Source organism: Fringilla coelebs (genome assembly GCF_963513975.1).
Source record: "Fringilla coelebs genome assembly, chromosome: 3".
In the NCBI taxonomy this organism is placed as follows: domain Eukaryota; kingdom Metazoa; phylum Chordata; class Aves; order Passeriformes; family Fringillidae; genus Fringilla; species Fringilla coelebs.
This window is the reverse complement of record NC_140030.1, coordinates 106,922,182-106,943,814: the sequence shown is the minus strand read 5'-3', so window position 1 is coordinate 106,943,814 and position 21,633 is coordinate 106,922,182. Positions and strand designations below refer to the sequence as shown.

The 21,633-nt window shown below is 40.3% G+C and overlaps 1 protein-coding gene across 1 annotated transcript; it reads right to left on the bottom strand.

Moving 5' to 3' along the window:
- Positions 1-2,377: 2,377 nt before the first annotated feature.
- On the bottom strand, positions 2,378-19,358 carry LBR (lamin B receptor). The gene is made up of 14 exons (XM_084203672.1): positions 19,244-19,358; positions 14,778-14,958; positions 12,491-12,685; positions 11,067-11,150; positions 10,462-10,639; positions 9,712-9,905; positions 8,891-8,945; positions 7,480-7,674; positions 6,809-6,912; positions 6,298-6,423; positions 6,032-6,200; positions 4,758-4,838; positions 4,529-4,651; positions 2,378-2,679 (listed from the first exon to the last, which is right to left on the bottom strand). The coding sequence occupies exons 2-14, from the start codon at positions 14,940-14,942 to the stop codon at positions 2,519-2,521; spliced, it is 1,830 nt and encodes a 609-aa protein (XP_084059798.1). The 5' UTR covers positions 14,943-14,958; positions 19,244-19,358; the 3' UTR covers positions 2,378-2,518.
- Between the last annotated feature and the right edge of the window lie 2,275 nt (positions 19,359-21,633).

Genomic DNA, 21,633 nt, shown 5'->3' with positions numbered 1-21,633 from the left:
CTGTATTTTTACAGCTGAAATTAGCTTTATTTTTGGAGTAGCAGAAAATATGCCCAGGCAGACTAAGAGAAGCACCACACTTGAGCTTGTAACACTCAGCCCACAAACACAGGCACAAAAGGAACTTCAGCAAACTCACACCTGCACTAAATAAGAAAAAGCAATGTCATTTTTATCAGGTATCCCCACGAACTGGAAAAAAAAAATGCACTACTTAGTTTTAAGCAAAACCTTTATTTTAGCTCATGGGCTTGTTTGTATTAAAAACAGTTACTTCAAAATCAAATTCACATAAAATTCAGCATGTAAATGAAGTTGTCATTGGTCAGGATCAGATTCTGAAAGACAAGGGCTCTGAGTGACATTTGAACAACCTTGGGTGGCAGCAGATAAAACTGGGAACAGCAGCAGGAGCAGCTCCTGCTCTGCTGGCTGAGGAATCAAAGTGCCCCCTTCCTTCAGCAGATTTTAAAACCCCAGCTGCACTCCAGGGCTGGTTAATCATTTCTCCATTTCCCATAAATTCCCTCAGCAAGGACTGCAAACAGCAATATCCCAGTTTAATCTGCTGCTGCACAGGAGTGAATTCTCTCGAGTCTTGTTAGAGGCACTGCTATTTTCTGCCAGCAATCAAAGTACTTGTCTTAAAACAATTTCCTTACAACACCAAGAATCAAGCTACATTATATACACTTCAATTGTACAATTATCTTTTAAAAAATGCCCGTGTACAAAATAGGTTATTTTATTTTTATTTTTTTTTAAAAATCACATGCTAGATTTCAATTACATCAACATTTTAAAATAACTGAAAAAAATTGATAAATAACATTCCAATTTATTAGGAACACTCCTGCAAGCAAGTGCAGAAGTAGCTGCACTTTATTTATTCTAGCAAGCTTTTTAGGGAAATTTGTGCTATAAACCTCATGTACAAAGTGTGTGAAAAGCTCTTACTTGTGACAACAGAATAAAAGCTAATTAATTAAGCAAGAGTATTTCAGTAAAATTATTCTACTTATGAAGTAAATACCACAAGGGCATATCATTTACAGCCAGTTAGACAAAGAACACAGCTAGTGACCAGAACACATACATTAGTTAAAAAGTCAAATATATACAAAAATATATTAGAAAGTGGTTGAGTTTAACCACAGGCTCATGTAAAAAAATGTTGTTTTAAATAGCAATAGCAAAAAAATAGCTATTTCTCTATCTGCAACAGTACAAAAGGCAACACCTACATATGAGGTAGCAATGCCAAATTAAAAACAAAAAGAAACCAAAAAAAACAACTTTGGATTGAGGAGCATTTCCTATATTTTCATAGCATATCTGTCAATACAAATATTTAAATGAACACTTCAATTGTTTCAAGAATTAACTACATTATTTTACAAAACCCTTTATTCAATTATCTTTTTAAAAATTACTGCAAATTGGTTTAGTTACTGATTTCTCCTGTTTCTAAAAAAGCTGTTGCATTTTTCAAACCCAAACACTGTACAGCAAAAACGTGGAGGCTTTATTATACACACTTGGTAAACACTATGGTACATTAAGACTTAATTTACAAAGATCAGAAGGAGCCACCTGTGGTCATTTTATCCTTTTGTGCCTAACAGGCAGACACTGCACACTTTTGACCCCATGTTCAATGCCAGAGGCAAGCTGAGGGTTCACTACTCCCTTCCACGGCCACAGAAAGGGTTTGAAGAGTTTCATCTCCCTCCAGGAGTGCGAGCCACAAGCAGGCTCCACCTCCAGGGCCAGGGACACTGCCAGGCAGCAGCTCAGAGCTGTCCCTGGGCACTCCTGGAACTGCCTCAACAATGTGGGGTGGGAGAAGGAGCTGTGCCCCTTCTCCCGATTCCATCTCTTTATCCTCCTGCAGGCCCAGGGCAGGAGGGGCCAGCTGAGCCTCTCTGACCAAAAAAATGCCATCAATGACAAGCCAGGAGAGGAACAAGCATGGAAGCTGAGCTGTGCCAGCTCTGGTCGTGGGGCTGCAGGCCCCTCACGTGGGTCACACATCCTCTGCTTCCAACTCCACTGACCAAAAAGACCCTGCTGCTCCTCCAATTCAGGCAACTAAATTGGACATCTGAAGTTAGATGGTACGAGGAACACCAAAAAATTAACTGGATGGAATTTCAGCATTTATTGTATTAAGAATATAATATACTTTACATCACAGTGCTTAATTAAATGCAATAAAAAAATGTAAACTCAGAATTCTAGATAAAATTTAGCTTGAAAAATTAGGGCTCGAAGAGTTTTAAAAATTCACAATTTTTTTTAAAAATTGAAGTCACAGACAGTCAGTTCACATAACTCACATCTTGAAGTCTACTTGTAAGCAACACCTTCGACGCACTCCAACGTTTGGTCGGGTTTTGTTTGTTTTGTTTTCTTTAAAAGCCTAAATACCAACTGACCAAGTGCAAAGGTAGGAGGTATCTCTCTCTGCAAGGAATCTAAGTGTAGCAGTGATTTGCCCAGCAGGCCCTGGAGTGCTCTAGTAGATGTAGGGGAAGATGCGGTACGGGACGCGCTGGCAGTACCGCTCCCAGGCCAGGCCGTACTTCTGCTTACAGTGGTGCTCGTCACGAGCCTCTCGGTGCACCAGCAAGCAGATGAAATAGATCACGTAGAAATAGGGTAAAATGTGATTAAAACCTGCAAAGACAGAAATTAACTTAGATACAGGACAAAGATCTAGAGGTGGTAGCTGTTAACATGTTCGAAGCTGCTGACACATTCTTGTTCAAGGCTGAAGTATTTTATACTAGAGCATCGAATATTCAACAGGACAGTGCAACACATGCATGTAGGAAAAGACCCACAAACCCACAGGAAGTAATTCTTAAAATTTAGATGTGGTGTTTGTGAGAGCTCCCACAACAAGGTGAGTTATGAGAATTTGACTCCATGTTCTCAGAAGGCCGATTTATTATATTTACACTATATTATATTTATTTAATATTAGATTTATACTATATCTATATTGTCACAGACATGTTTTATGAAAAAACTTTTCTTTAGGATTTTTCCTCCTGAGAAGCTGAGAGGCCTCAGGAACAAAATGTAAACAATGATTATCTGCTGCTGTGGAATGCAGCAGGTGGATCTGGGATGGGTCTCATGTGGTTGTTTCTAATTAATGGCCAATCACAGTCCGGCTGTCCAGACTGTCTTGGTCAGACACAAGCCTTTGTTATCATTCATTCCTTTTCTATTCTTAGCCAGCCTTCTGATGAAATCCTTCCTTCTATTCTTTTAGTATAGTTTTAATATAATATATATCATAAAATAATAAATCAGCCTTCTGAAACAGAGTCAAGATTCTCATCTCTTCTCTCATCCTAAGACCCCTGCAAATACCATCACATATATTATACTACATTAAACTATACTATAAGAAATGCTATACTAAAACTATACTAAACTATAGAGAGAGGATCCATCAGAAGGCTAGAAAAGAATGATAATGAAAGCTTGTGTCCACTCAGAGAGCCCAACACAGCTGGCTGTGATTGGCCATTAAGTTAAAACAATTCACAGATGCACCTGTGAACCAATCAAAGATGCACCTGTTGGTAAATGATCTCCAGACCACATTCCCAAGCAATCAGATAATTATAGTTTTCATTCTTTTCTGAGACTACTCAGCTTCCCAGGAGAAGAAATCCTGGCAAAGGGATTTTTCAGAAAATATCATGGTGACATTTAGAGCCACAAAATATACGAATTTCACTCTCAATGCATGCAAAGCTGGCACATATTTAAGTGTTGAAATTGTCATTATTGTCATTTAAAGTTCTTTAGTTATCAAAATCACATTTCCAGTCAAATCTCTGCACCAAACTGCCCCACACAAGGTTTTCTCTGTTTTGCCTGTCCAGCTTTGCTCAGAGCACACCACTTGACCTGTGGATGAAAAGAACTGGAAAGGACCCAGAAGTGTGAAGATGCAGCCCAAAAAACCAAGTGTATTCTGGGCTGCATCAGTAGGAGCATGGCAGCAAGTTCTGGCTCTAACCCACTACTCTGCTCTCCTGAGACCCCACCTGAGTGCCGTGTTCACCTCTGTGTATTATTAACAAACATTTTGGAAGATAATTTCACTGTGTTTGATGACCTTTCTTTTAAATATCTTTCACCACAAGTTACCCCTGTATGTGGTGGCCCTTGTCTCCAAGCAAAGTCCCACTTTTGGGGAACTTCAGCTGAAAACACACTCACTAGCCTAAAAAATGTAAAGAACAGCTAATTAGCAAGTAAGTCCCATGGTTATTGAATGATAAAGTGTCAGAAAGATGAGTAAAATCTTTAGTATATGTCAAATCTGCAGCAAGTTAGAAAGGGTAAAATGAAAGTAAAACATGTTGCATTAGACTTATGACACAGAAATCTGCCATTCAATAGGGTTTACCATCTCAAATAATTACCACTTGGCATTTCAAACCCAGACAGATGCAAAACAAAAGCATTTTTGCTCAAATCCCCTTTAGTCTCAGAAACTCACCACAGGGTAGGGACCATGCCAGAGCCATGATGATGTCACCAAGGTAATTGGGGTGACGAACAAAACCCCACCAACCCGTGACTAGAAGCCCTTTTCCAGTTGCAGTGGGTATAAATTTCAGATCTGTGAACAGAGTATTGTGGTCAGTGCAGTCATTGAAATATGTATTTATACACTACAAAGAGCCATTGACTAAAATCCCAGCCAAAGGAATAAGAAATGCACTCACTGGCCAGTTTGGGATCTGCTGGATTCCGGCGGAAATTGTTTTTCTGAGAATTTGCACTCCGGAAGATGTAATACCCAATACCTGAAAATAAACATCACGTGTTCTGCATTTTCAGGTTTTCTCAGCTTTAACAAAAGCACTCACATGCCCTTTGCCACACTTATTCCATCAAAGGCTTTTCCCCAGAGATTCAACTGGTATTTTCTGGTTCTAAGAGCTCTAATAAGACAGAAATGCCACTGGAAACCTGCATTCTGTAAGATCCTTCTTGTTACTTGTAACTTTGAAGAGATTCTGAAGAACCTTTATTTTCACACCTATATCTGAGTTTTTTAATGTAACACTGAGTTTGAAAATCACATAAGGTGATGTGAATTTCACATTGTATGATTACAGCTCTCTTTTGCAGTCTAGCACTTTGTTACAGCACCTACTCCATAAACTGACAACTCACTTACAAGATCATGATAATAAAAGAAGCAGGCAATGAATTATCTGGGTTTGAAATTCATATCCCCCCCATAATTTTCACACAGCAGCTTAAACTTGCTTTTTCCAAAGCTGCATTGAAAAAAGATGATTACAACATACTTTGAATAAAGATGATATTTAAAAAAAAATAAACTCAAGAAAAAACATTAGGTGAAGAGGAAAAAATGATTTTCTGTTTTTCAGTATTGCATGTATTAAGTTGTACATCTTCTCATTTTTTCCAATTCTTTGTCATGTCTACAAAATACAAGTGTGTTTTTATGGGTTTCCTATTCAGATAACAGGGACAACAAGCATATGTTGGTGCAAATTTAAGGTTGCCTGAAGATGTGAGATATTTTCACAAAGCACTCAGCTTTGGTGAAAAAAAATGTTTTCTACTGACATGTGTTTGTAACTATGGTCATCAGGGAAGGAGCTGCAAATAGTTACTTTTTCCCCAGGTTCAGTAGAGCATAGCCAACAAGGTACTGACTTTTTTTTTTTTAATGAGTTGCTCAGATTCACTCAAAAAAACATCTATTAAATTCAAAATATGTGAAGTCACTTCTTCAACTCCAGACAGCACCCACCTAGAGCTGCCTCTCAACAGAACAATGAGGGGCTCAGAGTCTCACCTATCCTTCATTTGCTAAAATGAGAATTTATTATATTCTCTGTATTTCACAGTAGCCAGACAATGACTGCTGCATCTGAGCTAAAGCTTCACCTCCCATCTCTGAAGCAACAGAATCAGAACTATGTTGTAACCAACAGCAACAATGACATTTACTGTAACTTACAGTTCAGGACAGTAATTGCAGCAGCAACAGGCCAAGTAATTGTGGTGGGATGACCCACTAAGTAGAAAGCCTGCAGGCTGTAGACAAATGGAACCCACACCAGATCTCCAAATGCCAGCATGAATCCAAATCCATCATGGGTAATATCCATTGTAGTCAAAACAGCTTCCTAGAAACAAGGAGGAAGGAATTTTAGCACTTCCAAAGCCTCCTTCTCTTAACATTGTAATTAGAAATGGAAACAGTTGAAGGGGATTGGCATTTACCTCATTCCAAAGAGCATCCACCACATAGAGAAGCTGGAAGCTGTTCACAAGAATCATGGACAGGGATGGCACACTGAGATTGTGGATCTTCATCTCAGCCAAGAGCATTGCCAAGTTTATAACAACCTAAGTTAGAAAAGATTTTATTTAAAAGTTCACTTGTAAAAGAAAGTAGCCTTTTCTATTACACTACAGGACATTTTAAGACAAGTATTTTTTACTAATGTTTAGTTAAAAAAAAACAAACTATTTTACAAGTCAGTTTGCAACTAACCACATTTTTGAAACTGTATAACCTCAACATATGAATACCTTAAAAAGGGTTTCATTTGCCACAAAACAAAAAAGCTAGAGATTTCCTTCAAGTTAATAAAAATAGCAAGGTGGAACTGTTTTTCAGTACTCATTTATAAGTATATATATATATTTAATATCAGTTATGTGTGTGTGTGTACAAAAACCCCTCAGTGTACTATTTAAGGAAATAAAACAGCTCAGATTACTGACTCACCCAGCCAATTAATCCTGGACGCAACTCACAGAAGTATTTGAGGTCAAAGCTGCCAATACGAGGGTTTAATTCATGCCCAGTAAAAAAGTCATAAATAAAATACCCTGCAGGTAAGACACAACCTCTGTTAGCAATACTCTTGCTTTTATCTGCCACTACACTCCTCCCCATAAATAAAATCCCACTTTCCCCTATTGTTCTCTCATTACAAATTTTTAAAAGCCTTCAGATTGACAAAAAAAAAATTTAAGAGTATGTGCAAAATACAAAACAAAATCTACATAGTTTGTATTTTAAGATGCCCTATTTTTTTATTAATTAGGAGTACTTCAGAAGTTCTCCTTGACACTTGTTCCTTCTTTATTTTCAGCCTTATCCTGAAGCTCACATCACAGTGTCTATGAACATGATCATATGGCATTAATTAATTTTACATTTTCTCCTATTTAATTGCTTTTGTCTGGGAAAAAGAATTCCCTTTAGCTGTGACAATTACCCATCCATCAAAAAAGGTGGAAAAGAAGGAAAATACCATGCCCTGACTTCATATCTGAGACTGAGTTTGCAGGAGGGAAAAAAAAAAAATCAACCAACACTTCACAGAGCAAAATTAAAGTCACAGTATTATAATAACTGACTGGAAAGAAATTATCCAGAATGTTCTAACTCACCAGAATTTCCACCTGGTGCTAGCTCTTCCTCAGGTGCTTTCAGGGATCGGGCATACAGATAAATGCTCAGTGCCAAAGAAAACGCCGCAGCTGACACTGCAAACTGCATGAGGTGATCGTACAAATAGTGAAGCTCAAATTGAAAGTATAATAGAACTCCAATAGCTGCAGCAGTCAAAATAAAAGCATAAAACCCTAAAGGATGTAGAAGAAAGACATATTAGTCAAAATGAAAAAAACCCAATTTATCTTTTTAGTAGGGCCTACCTAATCCAATCTTTCTGCACTTTTACTTCTTCCAGTATTTGTCCATATTCCAGTAACATTTTGGACATCCCATGGTTCAAACTTCTGGGGCACAGCAATATAACTAAGAGACTCTAAGCCCTGAAACTGTGCTCACCAAAAGGACAAGAGGTAGGAACACTCTGAATACTTCTCCATTTTTTATGCCACAGGATCCAATTTCAGATTTTGGTGGAAAAATGGACACTGCCACTACTAATGGATAATGAGAGCAGGTCACAAAGTCTTATGTGTGGGACAGTTGAGACAATTCTCATATTCTCATCTTTGAATTATCTTCATATTTACCTTGATACAGATAGCAGTAATTAAAGTATTAAAATGACTTATCAAGGCAAATCTTGAACACAAAAACTTTTGCATAGTATAATTTGCAGAGTATAATTTCACACAGAATGGACTGATGCCCAAATAGGAGCAGGCAGCTCTCTGCTGCCCTCAGCTAAGGACTATGGATCCCTTCACAGGGTCACAGGGGGTGAGGTTAGAAGGAACCTCAGAGTTCACCTGGTCCAGTTCAGATGGAACCTCCTGTACTTCACTTTGTGCCCAGTGCCTCCTATCCTTAACTTTCCTCAAGAAGGCCTTTAAATTTGCTTTTAAAATTAGCCTTTGAAGCACCAGGACTATGGCTTTTTGTTTAATAATCCAAATTATTAACAATATTTCCTCCCTTTATCAGAATGCAGAAAGAATTGCAGCACTATGGCACGACTATAGACAAAAGTCCAAAACCAAGACAGGTATGAGACAGCCTCAATGAGACTCACTTTTGCAGGATGTAATTTTGTTTGTTACTTACAGCCCTGTTCCAACTTTAAAATGATGCATCTTATCAGACTATGACAAAACTCAGCTTTTTACTGTAGCATTTAAATTCCTTTACCACTCCTGTACAGTGTAATGTCTTGCTCTTGGGGCAGTTAGTTCCTGATGATTACTAGCCACCTTTTTCCAAAAAAAGGCTCATAATATTTTATCCAAGATTACAACAGATACGCTCTCTGGTCAAACTGTATCTTTCAACGTATGTATTTTATGGTGCTGAGCACTGCAAATCACACAATGGAATCAGTTCTGGAATAACCAACTGCACCATGCTTACCATTTATCCGGTACTGCAGTTTCCTTCCACTGGAAAGGGGCAGGCCTTCTACAACCTAAGAAGAATAAAATATTAATGCTCAAAGTATTTTCTGTGGGCCCTTCAAGGGAGGAAAACCAAGCTCAACTCTGTTAGAAAGACATTCAGTCAAAGCAACCAGTTGGACACACTCAAACCTGAAGCTCATGCATTGCTCTGAAAAACATACTCTGGATAGCAAATGAAAGAGATCAGCAGTTTCAAATAAAAACATTTTTTAAATCAAACCTCTTTCTAACCAGCTTCAAGAAAACAGAACTTCTCCAGTCATTGTGAACATGTAGAGCAATGAAACATGATTGATCTACTTCAGTGTCCTTTCAAAATCTGCCACTAACCCTCAAGTCACAAGAGAAGGAATGAGAGCCCTTGCCTGATATACACACATATGGCTAGAATGGTTTATAGATTCCTGTAAATGAAGATTGTATTCCAAAGTGCTGGATATCCACAAGAAACTGAGCATCAAAATAGTCTGTGAAATTAGAAGTCAGACACCTAAAATTCTTCTAGAATTCTATCAAGCAAAGTTTATCCATACTTTGATCTGAATGCCTATACAATGTCCCCTGCCTTCTCTACTGGAAGGTTCTGAAATGCAAAAATTCTGAACCAGCTGTGCTGTTTTAAGCTTACAGAAATCTGCAGCAGCTAGATTCCAGTTTATTATGAAAAAGTCATTAAATTGCTTTCAAATTCACTGCATTTAGAACACACCCCACCTTCCAGCCTACCACACAGTTTAGTTGCCCATAAAGACCCAAGTGCTCTCTACAGCCTACCTTTCCAATTGGCAGCAGGTAAAACGCAGCTTGAAGGAAAAACCACAGAAGAATGACACCAAACACCCTCCCATCCCAAAGACTCTCAAGTGCTGGCAGAGGAGGGAAGTTCAAAAGACTTGGATCCTCTTGTTTGCACATCAACAGCAAGTAGAATACAGTAGCAGGCAGGAGAAGTATCAGCATGAAGGTCCCTGTAAACAGACATCATAGCATGTTAGAAGGCAAGTACAGAAAATTAAAAAAAAATAGTTTAAATCCCACAAAAAAAGCTCAATATTGAAGTAACAAAGAAGAGGTAGTCATTATTTTCTCCTGAACAAGACAGCAGCAATCCCACAGTCATGTAACAGGAAGCAGAGACATTCTTCTCACTCATCTACCAGTGGATCACACTCATTGCATCCCTTCAAAAATAATCCAAAAACTATCTAAAAAATACTTCATTATTAAGTTTCAAGCACCTAAGTTTTGAAAGTGTAAAAGCTTTGCTGGTTATTCTTAAATTTAATCAAGAAATATTTAAATCTTGCTGTGGCAAGGGGTGGCACAAGATCTTTGCTGTATTTCACATATGAACCAAGTGCAATAAAGGTTCTTTGCCACCAAATCAAGTGAAACACAACAATTTTACTCTGAGTTCTGCAGCCAAAGTCCAAAAAGCAGTTCCTGACATGACAGTATGGGCAGTAAGTAAAAACCCACAAAATGGTACTAATTTTCAACTACTAAGACAATTTGCACACGTACCAATTCTTCCCCCAAACTCCAGCTCCTTTGTTTTTGTTGGTACTTTCTCAATTGGTTTTACAGCCACAAAAGTCTTTTTCTCTGAATAGATCTCTTCTTTTTTCTTGTCATCTTTCCTCGAACGCAAGCTGTACTGCTCAAGCACATGCTTGATTTCCAGGTCTGGTTTTAATTTTTGCTGTAAATGAATAAAAATAATTTACTAAAAGGTTTCCCAGTGATTTTACTTTATTTTAGTCCAATATTTAATATTTCAGAGGACATTACTCACTGTAAAACACCACTATACAATTATCCATTCATACAAAAGAGACTGCTGAAACCAGGCACTGTAACCTATTAGGCCATGATTACAGATCAGCAGCAGTTCCAGCACAGATCATCCACTGCCACCCTCCCCCTTTCCCTTCTGCCATGTGCCTGGGCACTAGATAACAATCAGGACCATAAAAAAATCACTTTCTCTGTAGCAAACATACTTAACCTCTAAGTTTTATGTTGCCTTCTATTTCTACTTGATTATTGTATTGCCCTTTTCTAGGAATTTCTGAGAGAGCCAAGCTAGGAATGTGACAAAAAGCTAAGAGCAAATTCTGTGTTCCTACCTCCAAGGTGATACAGGATGTGGCATTCTTCTCTGTACTTTCAGGTTCACCATTGTACCTTTTGGTGTTATTCTCAGTGGGTTTCTGGTCAAAACAAGAAACACAGTTTAAGCTTTCAGTGTCCTATATATGGCATTGTCTGTAGAACTTAAAGTTTGGTTTTCCATAAAATACCTTTGAAGAAATAAATTCTCTCATAAAAATTCTTCTCCAGTGAGTCTAGCTTACACAGCTCTGGGAAGATATGACTCATATGTTTTATTTCAACTAAAGTTTTGTTGAAGAGAACCTGGTCTTTCCAGTCTTACAAGAGCCAATAGATCAATCCTATTTCTCAGACAGAAGCCAGGACAAAACCACCAAAGACTTTTTGACCCTTTTATCCCAAAAGGTTAAAAGTACTAAAAGTAAACAGTAGCTGCTGGCTAAAAAACTACTTAAAACTAGACTGTGACCCACAGGCACTGGATCACACAGCTCAAAGGAGCTCACTGCAAAACAAACCCCACAACTGTTCCGGTGCCTAAGAGTAGCGATTTACTAAACCTATGGAGCTAGTTTATATTAATCTGGTTTAGTCTAGCTGAAACCCAACTAAAACCTGTTCATTTTCAATAGATCAGCAGAATGCATTTCCAGTTCCAGGGACTGTGTCTCAGACAACTGAGAAGCCATCTCAAGGGCACAAAAGGCAGAAGAAATAAGAAATGCTGTTTGTCTTTCATAGAGAAACATCACCTCTACTCCTCATCACTTAAAGATCACCAGAACTATTTTTAGCAGCCAATCTTCACAAAAATGCTAAGAAAAACCTAATGAATTTCAGCTAGACACCAGATACCAGTAAACTTAGAAATCCTTACAGATTAGTTTTTATAATGAAACCAGTTTTGCAATATTATCCATCAGCAAGGTCATATTTAAATATTCCACACTGCCTGTTTTCCACTACTGTTGTAACCAACTGAATATGTTAAGAACTCATTTTATTTCAAATCCTAACACCTACCTGCTATGTACCAATTAACACTCCTAAAAGTAGGCTAACTTCCTTTGCCCCATTTCACAAGTGGAAGCACATGGCTAACATTTATTTCAATATTAAATATTCAAAAAATTTTGTTTGTTTGGATTCCAAGAAGTTCTCAGTGTCACCAAATTCAAGTGGAACTTTATAACCTTGGTTTACCTCCCAAGAATTTCCTCAAACTTTGCAAGCTAGAAACCCAATTTCTAAAGAAAAAAAAAGCAGTTCTGAGATATATTTTTGCAGGTAATTATGCTGTCAAAGGAACATGAACTGCAGCTGACTTCTACAATGATAAACCCAGTCTGCATAAAACCAATCTTTCACAAATAGAAAATTTTTTTAGATAAAAATCCAGCAAACCCACACACAAAAACCCAACAAACAAAACAAATACCGGTAGAGCTAAGCTGGTCTCCTGAACGGTTTTCTTTTTGTCCTCTTTGTGCTCCCTGCTTTGGGAAGCAGAACGACGCCTGCCCTTGGCCGGCCGGCCAGGAGACCGAGAGCGAGAGCGAGACCTGCTGCTACTTCTTCTGGAGGGAGAACTTGAAGAAGACTGGCTCTTCCTGTGCTTAAATGATGACTGTGACTAAAAGAAAGATGGAAAGAAAGCAAAATCTTAGCTATGTCCCAAAGAACAACTTTAAAAACATGGGGGGTTTTGTGATGAGTACTCTGGCATACAGTTCTGTAGATCTGTCTGGTATTTCCTCTACTGATGCTCTACAAAGGCTGTTAAGAAAGAGCAACTGCAGAATACTCATTTTGCTGGCAATTCCCAAAGAAACCTGTTCCAAGTCCAACTGTTGATGCTACAGAATTCAGGCTATGGATGTAAGCTACCAAAGTGAGCACCAAGGTGTTTAGCACACCACCCTCTCAGTCCTGTGCACAGGGATTGAGAGCTGTCTCTTCAACCCTCAGTGGCCGCTATCACTTCCACTACTCAGCTTTATTAATGCATTTGACATCGCAAGGTTCAACATCTGTGTGAGGCAACACAGAGCAAATCAACACTAAAAAAACCCGTCAGTCTAATAATTTCATTTTATTTGGTAACTAATTTCATAAACAGTTTACTCCAGAAGCACTGTTTGATTTCTCTGTGAAGTCTACAATGCTGATTTCCCCAAGTAAAATGTGCACAATGCAACTTTTATAATCAAAGGCATTTTCCCAGCTTGAGTCTGCTAACCTGCCTGCAGAAGTAACAAGTCAGAAATGTTGAAAGAGTGAAAACAGTTGCCTACCACAAGGCAGAAACATTTTGGTCCCAAAAGAGGAGGTCAGTTACCAGGCATAGACACTGCCACTCAGAAGTGACACTATAGTTCACATAAAGACACACAAGCTGGCTTTGAAACTATGCAGGTTTCAGAACAGGCCATAGAAATTAACTACAGTGAACATTCAAACAGGGTTTTTTCCTCCTGCATAAATAATTTTAAACTGGTTATGAAGTTTCAAAGGTCTGTATTAGTAACAAAAAGTAAAATAATAATGATATGTAAAGAGGAAGGAATGTGCTGATATGACATGAACCTTTCTCAAGGGATTGCAATTGGCACAAATACAGCAAAATACCTCATGAAGCCTTTGAGGACCTGAACTAGCAGAAGCTATATGCAGATGTTTTAAGTATGAGCTTGAAGGGAATGCACTGTTTATATTTACAGTGACATTTAACTGAATCCTCACACGTGTTATCAAATTTTCTTATTTGGAGATGGAAAACTATCAAATTAATATCAACCCATTGATTACTACCTTTGTAAGGTACCCAAAGCAGTTTTTTATGAAAAATCACGCTACAGAGTTCCTGAAGGTTCAGACTTGGTTCTCCTCAAAAATATTATACTTTTTTGACATAAATAAAACAACTATGATACTTTAAAGATGGGGTCTGAACTTCTGAACTTCAACTTGGGGTGTCACATAGGAAGAAACTTTTATTTAGCACCAATTCCTTGAAGACACAGTTAACAGAAACTTGCAAAATAACTACCCAGTCCTAAGTTGAAGTACAGATAATTAAATACATGTGTACTTACTGTGAAAAACACCAATCACTTGTTTTTAAAAGTCTAATAGTAATAAAATGGTTATAAAAATAGTAATATAATTAAGAGTAATAAACATTTGGACAATATGGATTAGGACAATATGAGACAATAAAAACAAAGACTTAGGGACAGTCCAGGTACCTCTTTCTGGGCAAAATAAGCCCGAAGAAGGACCCACATTAACAGAGGATTAACCCTTAAAAGCAACAGCCTGTTGCATATTCATACACCCCATCCATGATGCATAAATTCCATTCAAACACAGGATTCTGTCTGGGCAGTGTCAGCTTCTTCCTCTGAATCCTGACTGTGGCCTCAGAGCTGAGCAAGGTGGGAAGAAGTTCATTTCTCCTGATAATGGAGCAATAAGTTCTCTTTCTCTGAAAGATTTAGGTGTCCTGTGGCTGCTATCTCAGTGGGAGTACCTCATTCCTCTCTTTAAAAAAATATCCCACATACAGAGTTTCTATTTTAACATTATGTTACAACCTAAAACTATATTTAACACACCACTTGAGAAAATTAATACAGCGTAACTTTCTAACATACCACATATTTAATATGTCATTTTAATATTTGCAAAAAGCCAATCATAAAAGATACATTTTTCATACTCACCCTTATATCACTTTCCTTCAGTGCAAGTTCAGTTCCATCTTTGTACTTGACAGTATAAAGATGAGTAACATCATCGTAGCTGGTCACTTGTACTTCATAGTACAGGACGCTGCCCGGCCAGCGGCCCATCACCACCTCGCCATCAGCAAACTTCCGGCTGGGCATTTTCCAAACACAATCCCTAGAAAATAAATCACTCAGTGCACATGGCAGCCAAACATCAGGCTTCATTTCCCCCTCCTCTCCTTCTGTATCATGTAACTGAAAAGGGGACACTTTCAACAAGTCTCCACTTTAAATAGGGAAAAGGGTGCGTGATAAGAAAACAGCAGACAGAAGAAATAGTCTTAAAATAGAGAGAAGATTGAAGGTGCACATTCTGGAAAAACATTCAGATGTATTAGACTAGTACTGAGCTACGATATACAATCTCCATCATCAGGCAAAGCACATCTTTGACCAAAATTACATAATGAAGCTCATCTTATCTAGAGAGAAATGCAAATTACATGGTATTGAAGTGTCCTCTAACCCTTTTTTCCTGTGGTTCTACAGAAATTACAGAAGTGATGATTTCTAAACATTAAATATCCCCAATCTCTTCAACATTTACAGCCACATTACAGTCTTCCTTCAATTTATTATGCCAAATACTCAAAAGCTAGGAAACTTCAGAATTTAAGCTCCTGTCTGGGTTGAGTATTTTTCTTTTCCATCTCTTTAACAAAAGGGCATAATGCCTTTTCCAGGCCTCTGTGAGAAAACAAAGCACAGCATCAGAGCAATCCCACAGCAACCTGAAAAACTAAATTCTATCCCCCATCTGCATCATCAGGTTTTTATTTGATATTAACAAAATGTGGTGTGACTACTACTCTTTGGTCACCCCACCAGGTGCTGAGAAAAACCTCAACTACAACTGAGAGGAAGTTGTTTTTAAGCGTAAAGCCCTGTAGAACTGTTTGTATAGCGCTTTGTGTTATGTCACTGCCTTCTGAAAATAGATATCCCAAGCAGAATATACTTTTAATCTCAATGTATCAAGTGAGACTACCTTAAAAGTCTAGGGTGAAATATACACTAAATAACCAAGGTGAAATATACACTAAATAACCAAGGTCAAATACACACTAACACTTGTAGTGGCACCCTGTGTACAACCAGCACAGGAACTCAGAGGGGATGGCAGGGACAGGGAAAAGACACAAACCACAAAATGTTGGTGTTAAAGCATTTCATTTTAACTTGTTTGCTTTATCAATTTGATAAGAAAGTGAAACCACACAAACTAAGGTAAATACAAGTCTTTAACTAGTTAATCATTACATATCATATTAACTAACCTGCAATGAAAAGTTAGGATTCTTGGGGAAAAAAATACTGTTAATATTCAATCACAGACCTTCATCACTCGTTGGGGGATGGGGCTCAGTGAGGTTTTACAACCAACATTCATTCTGGCATTTTCTGACTTTGCTGCTGCAGTTAAATTCTACACCTGTGTAGCTCTCCAAGTCAAAAAACAAAGAAATTCAGCAGAATTCCCTCATATGGATTTTATTACTAATACTCCAAACTGCTTCAAACCAGAAACATCTGGCCATCTCCTCTGCTGTCTAATATTTGAAGGAGAAAAAAAGAAGTTTTATAATTTGGTTTCACTGACACTTGCCAGTCAGAAAAACTATGAGTTCTAATCTGTGTTTGTTAGGCATGTGCTATTGCAGCTCTTCTGCCTTCTAACAAGTGTTTCTTGTGCCAGTTTCTTGCTTCTGTCTTATTCTTTCTGAATTCTCACTCCTCCAATTTTCTTTTACCCCAGTCATCTTAACCCCTTCAAATTCATAGCCCTGTTTCTTATGACTTCCATATTTTCATTTCAACATCTCCCTTCTCTCCTTAGCCCCCATCTTGGATTCTTTGTGGATGTTCTGCCTTTTCCGCCCTTGCTCACCAAACCAGTCCTGGCTCCTCTTAGCCACCTGTGCCTAAATCTGATCTCACTCCCCATTTCTGTCTCCCTGTCTCCCTGTCCAGTTTTCTCACCCACCGGCAATTCTTCAGGAGACCCAGGTCTACCACTGCTCTTTGCCAGCCTCTTGCACCCACAGCTTCTTCCTGCTCTTCCATAAATAGTCTGAACACAGGAGCTCCCCGAGTGCACTCAGAGCTGTCCCCAGATGTCACCATGACTTCCTTTCCTGCTTGCTGCACTTCCTACACCCCAGCCAAGTGCTTCTCCTGACCTGCAGCACCTCAGGCACAGCTGCAAACCTGGAGCCTGAGCAGGACAAAGCTGGCTGATCCTCACACAGTGTTGTACAGAACAGGGTCCTCGGAGGGTAAATCCTTTCCAAAAAGGGTAACATTTTTTCATCAAGTTGTTACTGAGGACACCTACACTGGTTTTTCCAATTTACAGCAACCACTTCAGAATTTAGGTAAAATTTCTGAATTTGAATTCATAATCTGGCATTTCTCTGCCAGATTTCAAAATCCAGCACTTCTGTATGAAAACACAAAGTCCAAAGAAAAAGTAACTTGATGATTTAATTACTGTGAAAGGCAGAAAGACCTTCCCTTCCTCCAACCTTGTTCTCAAAAGGAGCTGAAGTTAGTTTCAAAAAATTGAAAAATGTGGTTGAAAGACCTGTAGCTAAATCCATGTCATGTAATTCAGCCTGAGGTAGATACTGCCAATATGAGATTCCAAAATAATAAATAAGCAAGTGGAAATATCTTCTGACTCAAAAGTAATGACCAACTTCATTAATGGGAAAATGAATGTATTTTTCAATTCTTTTCTTTAAATATTACAGCTTAATAATAAGCTCAAACACTAAAATTAAAATAAGTAAATGTAACTTCTTACCCTATTCCTCATTCCTTACATCCCACTTCAAAAAGCTGCACCTTTTAAAGGCAGCCTTCATCTGCTCAGATGAACAAACACAATTACTGGCATCCAGAAGTGAAAAGACAGGAAGTCTTTCCAAAACAATTCTGTTGAAAGATTACATTTTTAATTTACTGCTCTTTCAAGCTCTATACACCCCTGATGATTTTCATGGTATCAGCTGGCATCAGCCTAATGGTCCCAGTAGTTCTGCACAAACTTTTAAATTCCCAGAGCTTTAAAACATAAATCCAAAGAAAATTATTTCATACAATGAACCCTGCACTGAACAGACAACTGACTGCAAGTTTAGGACACCTGACTGCACTTACTCAGGAGATGAAATTTGTGTTTTCTCAACCATTACAATTTTCCTTTAGAAATCCAGAGTCTAAGAGAAAGGACTTTGTATCCTATACCAAGCCAAGCCAATTAATGCAAATCTCCCTGGAGCTTGAAAGTGGGTAAAGAACAAAAGTTTCTGCTGACTCAAACAAGAATTAAATAATTAAAAAGAAACTTGGCTGAGAAACATTATTGCCCCATGCATGCATTTCTGGTCTTCTTAATGACTCTCTCACTAGAGATGTGGGAAGATATTTCACTGTGGAGAAAGTGATGATGGTTACCTTGTAGCCACAGGGAGATCACACCCCATCAGCAGAAGCTGGGCACACAGTTTTAAGAGTAAATAAACACTAAACAAGTTTTCCTTCTTGGGAGAGCAAAGCTCACACACACACAGTGATTCCATTTACTAATTCTGACATCTCACCACTGCTAGGTAACGTTCTGGATGTCAGAGGAGGGAGTCAGTGAAAGCAAGAAGAAATGCAGGAAAATAAAGAAAACGCTGACAGTCAAGGCTAACAACACACGGAAAATTACTACTGAATTCACCATAGAGAGCTGTGCAGGACCTTTTCAGCAACATACTACTCTGTCAACACTTCTAGCTCTTCACATTCAGAAGAGTGGAGACACCTATTCCTATCCAGGCCAACTTAACTTCACCACTAAAAACGAGCACCAACAAGCCTCGAGGCAAAAACAACAACCCATCAACCCTCGGGCCGGGAACCGAGCATCTTCCCCTTCAAAGAGGCTTTCTACCGGAAAGCCCGCTAGCGGAGGGGACGCGGCAGGAAGCGGAGCTCGGCAGGGAGGGCCCGAGAGCGGCGGGGCGCTGTTGACAGGAAGGCCCCACGTGCCGGCGGAGGCCCGGCCCCTCGGCCCCGCCCCGCCCGCGGCCCGGGCCTGGCGCGGGGCCTCCGCCGCGGGGGAAGGGAGGGGCCGCACCGCCCCCCGGCGGCCTACTCCCGCTCGGAGCCCGGCGCGGCGGAGCCGAACAAAGCGGGGCGGCTCGGCCCCGCCACCTCCGGTGCCCCGTGCGACAGGCCCGCGCCGCACGCCCGCCCACCGGGAGCGAGGCCCGAGCGCGGGTCGCGGCGATCGGCCGGAGAGCTTCCCACCGGGAAAGCCGCCAAGGAAAAGCTGGGGGGGGAGGGGGGAAGAGGAGGGGGTGGGAGGGGGGAGTATCCGGGCCCGCACGCGCCGCCGTTCCCGTTACCTGGAGCCCGCCCGCGCCGGGCCGGGCCGGAGGCGGTTCCGCGGAGCGGCGGGAGCGGGGCCCGAGCGCGCGCCGCTCTCCGCTGAGGGGAACAACCGCCCCGCCGAGCGACGGTTACGGCCGCGCGCACGGCCCCGCCCCCTCGCCCGCCCCGCCAAGCGCGCCCATTGGCCGGGACGCGCCGTTTGAATCGCGGGGTGGCCGCGCGCCATTGGCTGCGCGGGCGATGGCGCGGTCCGCCCTCCCCGCCCCGCGGCGCGCGCCCGGCCCCGCCCCGCCCCGGCGTGAGGGGGGAAGGGGGGGGGGAAGGGGCGCACTCGGCCCCCCCCAGCGCCCCTCACGGCCGGTGATGGCGGGAGGGGAGGGAGAGCGGGGCGGAAAGGTCGCGGTCGTGGCGATGGGGGCAGGCTCAGAGCGCCTGCGCCAGCCAGAGCCCGCCGCCCGGGTAAACAAAACGGAGGGTTTTGGGTTTTGTTTACGGAGGAGCACTCGCGGCGCCGGAGGCGGCGAGACCGCGAGTACTCCTACGCTGTCCGAACGACAGCCTGTGTTCCTTCCAGCCCTGCACCTCCAGCACTCAACAATGACAAAATGTGGTAAAAATGCAGAAAATAACATCCCTTCTCGCTCAAAAAGAAAAATTATGGCTTAAAAGCGGAGGTGGCGAGGCAGCGAGTGCGGCTACGCTGAGCGAACAACGGGCTGTGCGCCCTCCAGCACTAAACGAAGCCAAAATGTGGTAAAAATGGGGTGAAAACGCACTGAAACACCCGTTTCTCTCCAAAATAAAAATGAAAATAAAAGCAGAAGAGGCTTTTGAAGCCGTGAGACGACAAGTGCGCCTGCACTGACCGAACAACAGGCTGAGCTCCCTCAAGCACTCGACACAGCCGAAATATGGTAAAAACACGGTAATAAAAGTGCAGCAAAAGCACACCCGCTGTCTCCTAAAGGAAAATTAAAAAGGGGCTACAAAACCGCAGTGTGCAGTGTGTCACACCTGTGCTTTTGGGGCAACTTTTCCAGAAAGGCCACTTGAGTTCCTGGCCGGATTTTGAAATCAGGAAGTCTAAGCAATACTCGAGCAGGCAGAAACAGAATGTGTTGTGAAAAAGTTAACAAATCGTCCTTAACATTGAGGTTTAGCCTTCAAACGAGTTGCTTCCAGTGCTGGGATCTTAAAAGCGGTGTTAAGAAGCGTTAAGAGTGAAATAGAGAGTGTTTGTGTCCGCAGAGTGAAATAGAGAGTGTTTGTGTCCGCACAATTTTTATGGACCTCCCAAATTTTCTAAATCTGGCTAACAAGTGATGCTCTGTCCTAATAAAGCTTCCTAAATGAAGGGAAATTCCCTAAAGACAAGACCACCATTGTCCCGTGCAGAAAACTGCCAGTGCCGTGCAGACACAGCAGAAATCTCAGATGAAAAAGAACCCTGAAACAGCAGCAACATCATAAAAAAAAAAACAGAAAAAAATCCCAGACCAAAAAACCTCAGCCACAATGAACTGACATAAACAACCCCCGTGGTAGTCATGAGCTTAACTTGTCTGAGACATAATTGTTATATTTGGGGGGTTGTTTTTGCTGTTGCTGGTTTGTTTGTTTGTTTGTTTGTTTCTATTGGGGTTTAAGTTTCTAGCTATAATTTTTTCATGAAGAGTACGGTAAGCTTTTTTCTTCCAAGTGATTGCAGGAAATGGGATGTCCTGAGTGAATTATAAAAAATTGATATATTTTACTATTTCTTTTGCTTATCTTATCCTTGATTTTTTAATTTTCACAAGCAATTATTTTTAAATTGTGTTTGTATGTCCCCTATTTTTGTACCACAAGGGTCCAGCTAAGTTTGTCAAGAATTCATTGTATTTTTCACTACATGATACAGTAAAGGATGTCTAAAGGAGGTTAAAAGTTACTCAGTCAAACTAGACCCACATGTAAGTATAGATTTTAATAAATGCAGTCAGAATAAATTTGGGTTTTAATTGTGTTAAGGCAATCAGCTTTATCTGAGAGACATTTGATAATTTACTGCATAAAAGGGTATAAGTGAAGCTTGATTTCTGGCTTCAGATAATTAATATTTTGGTTCCAGCTAAGATTTCTGCTTTATTTACTATTGCAAAGTTTACAACTGTAATGTTAAGAACTGTTTTCAGCAGTTCAGTCTAAATTACAGCAGGTATTGCTTGGAATGAGCCTGCTTCATTTTGTTGGCAGCAGAGGCCTACAATTAATATGTTTAAATAATGAAGGGTTTCAGCTGAAATCTTGTTTAGAGAATAAATTTGCCTTCAGAGAAATGGTTTGGGTTTGGGATTGTTTACTCAACTTGGATTAGAAAGCTCTTGGGCCACTAAGAACTGTTTATTTCAATTCTGCCAGTGAT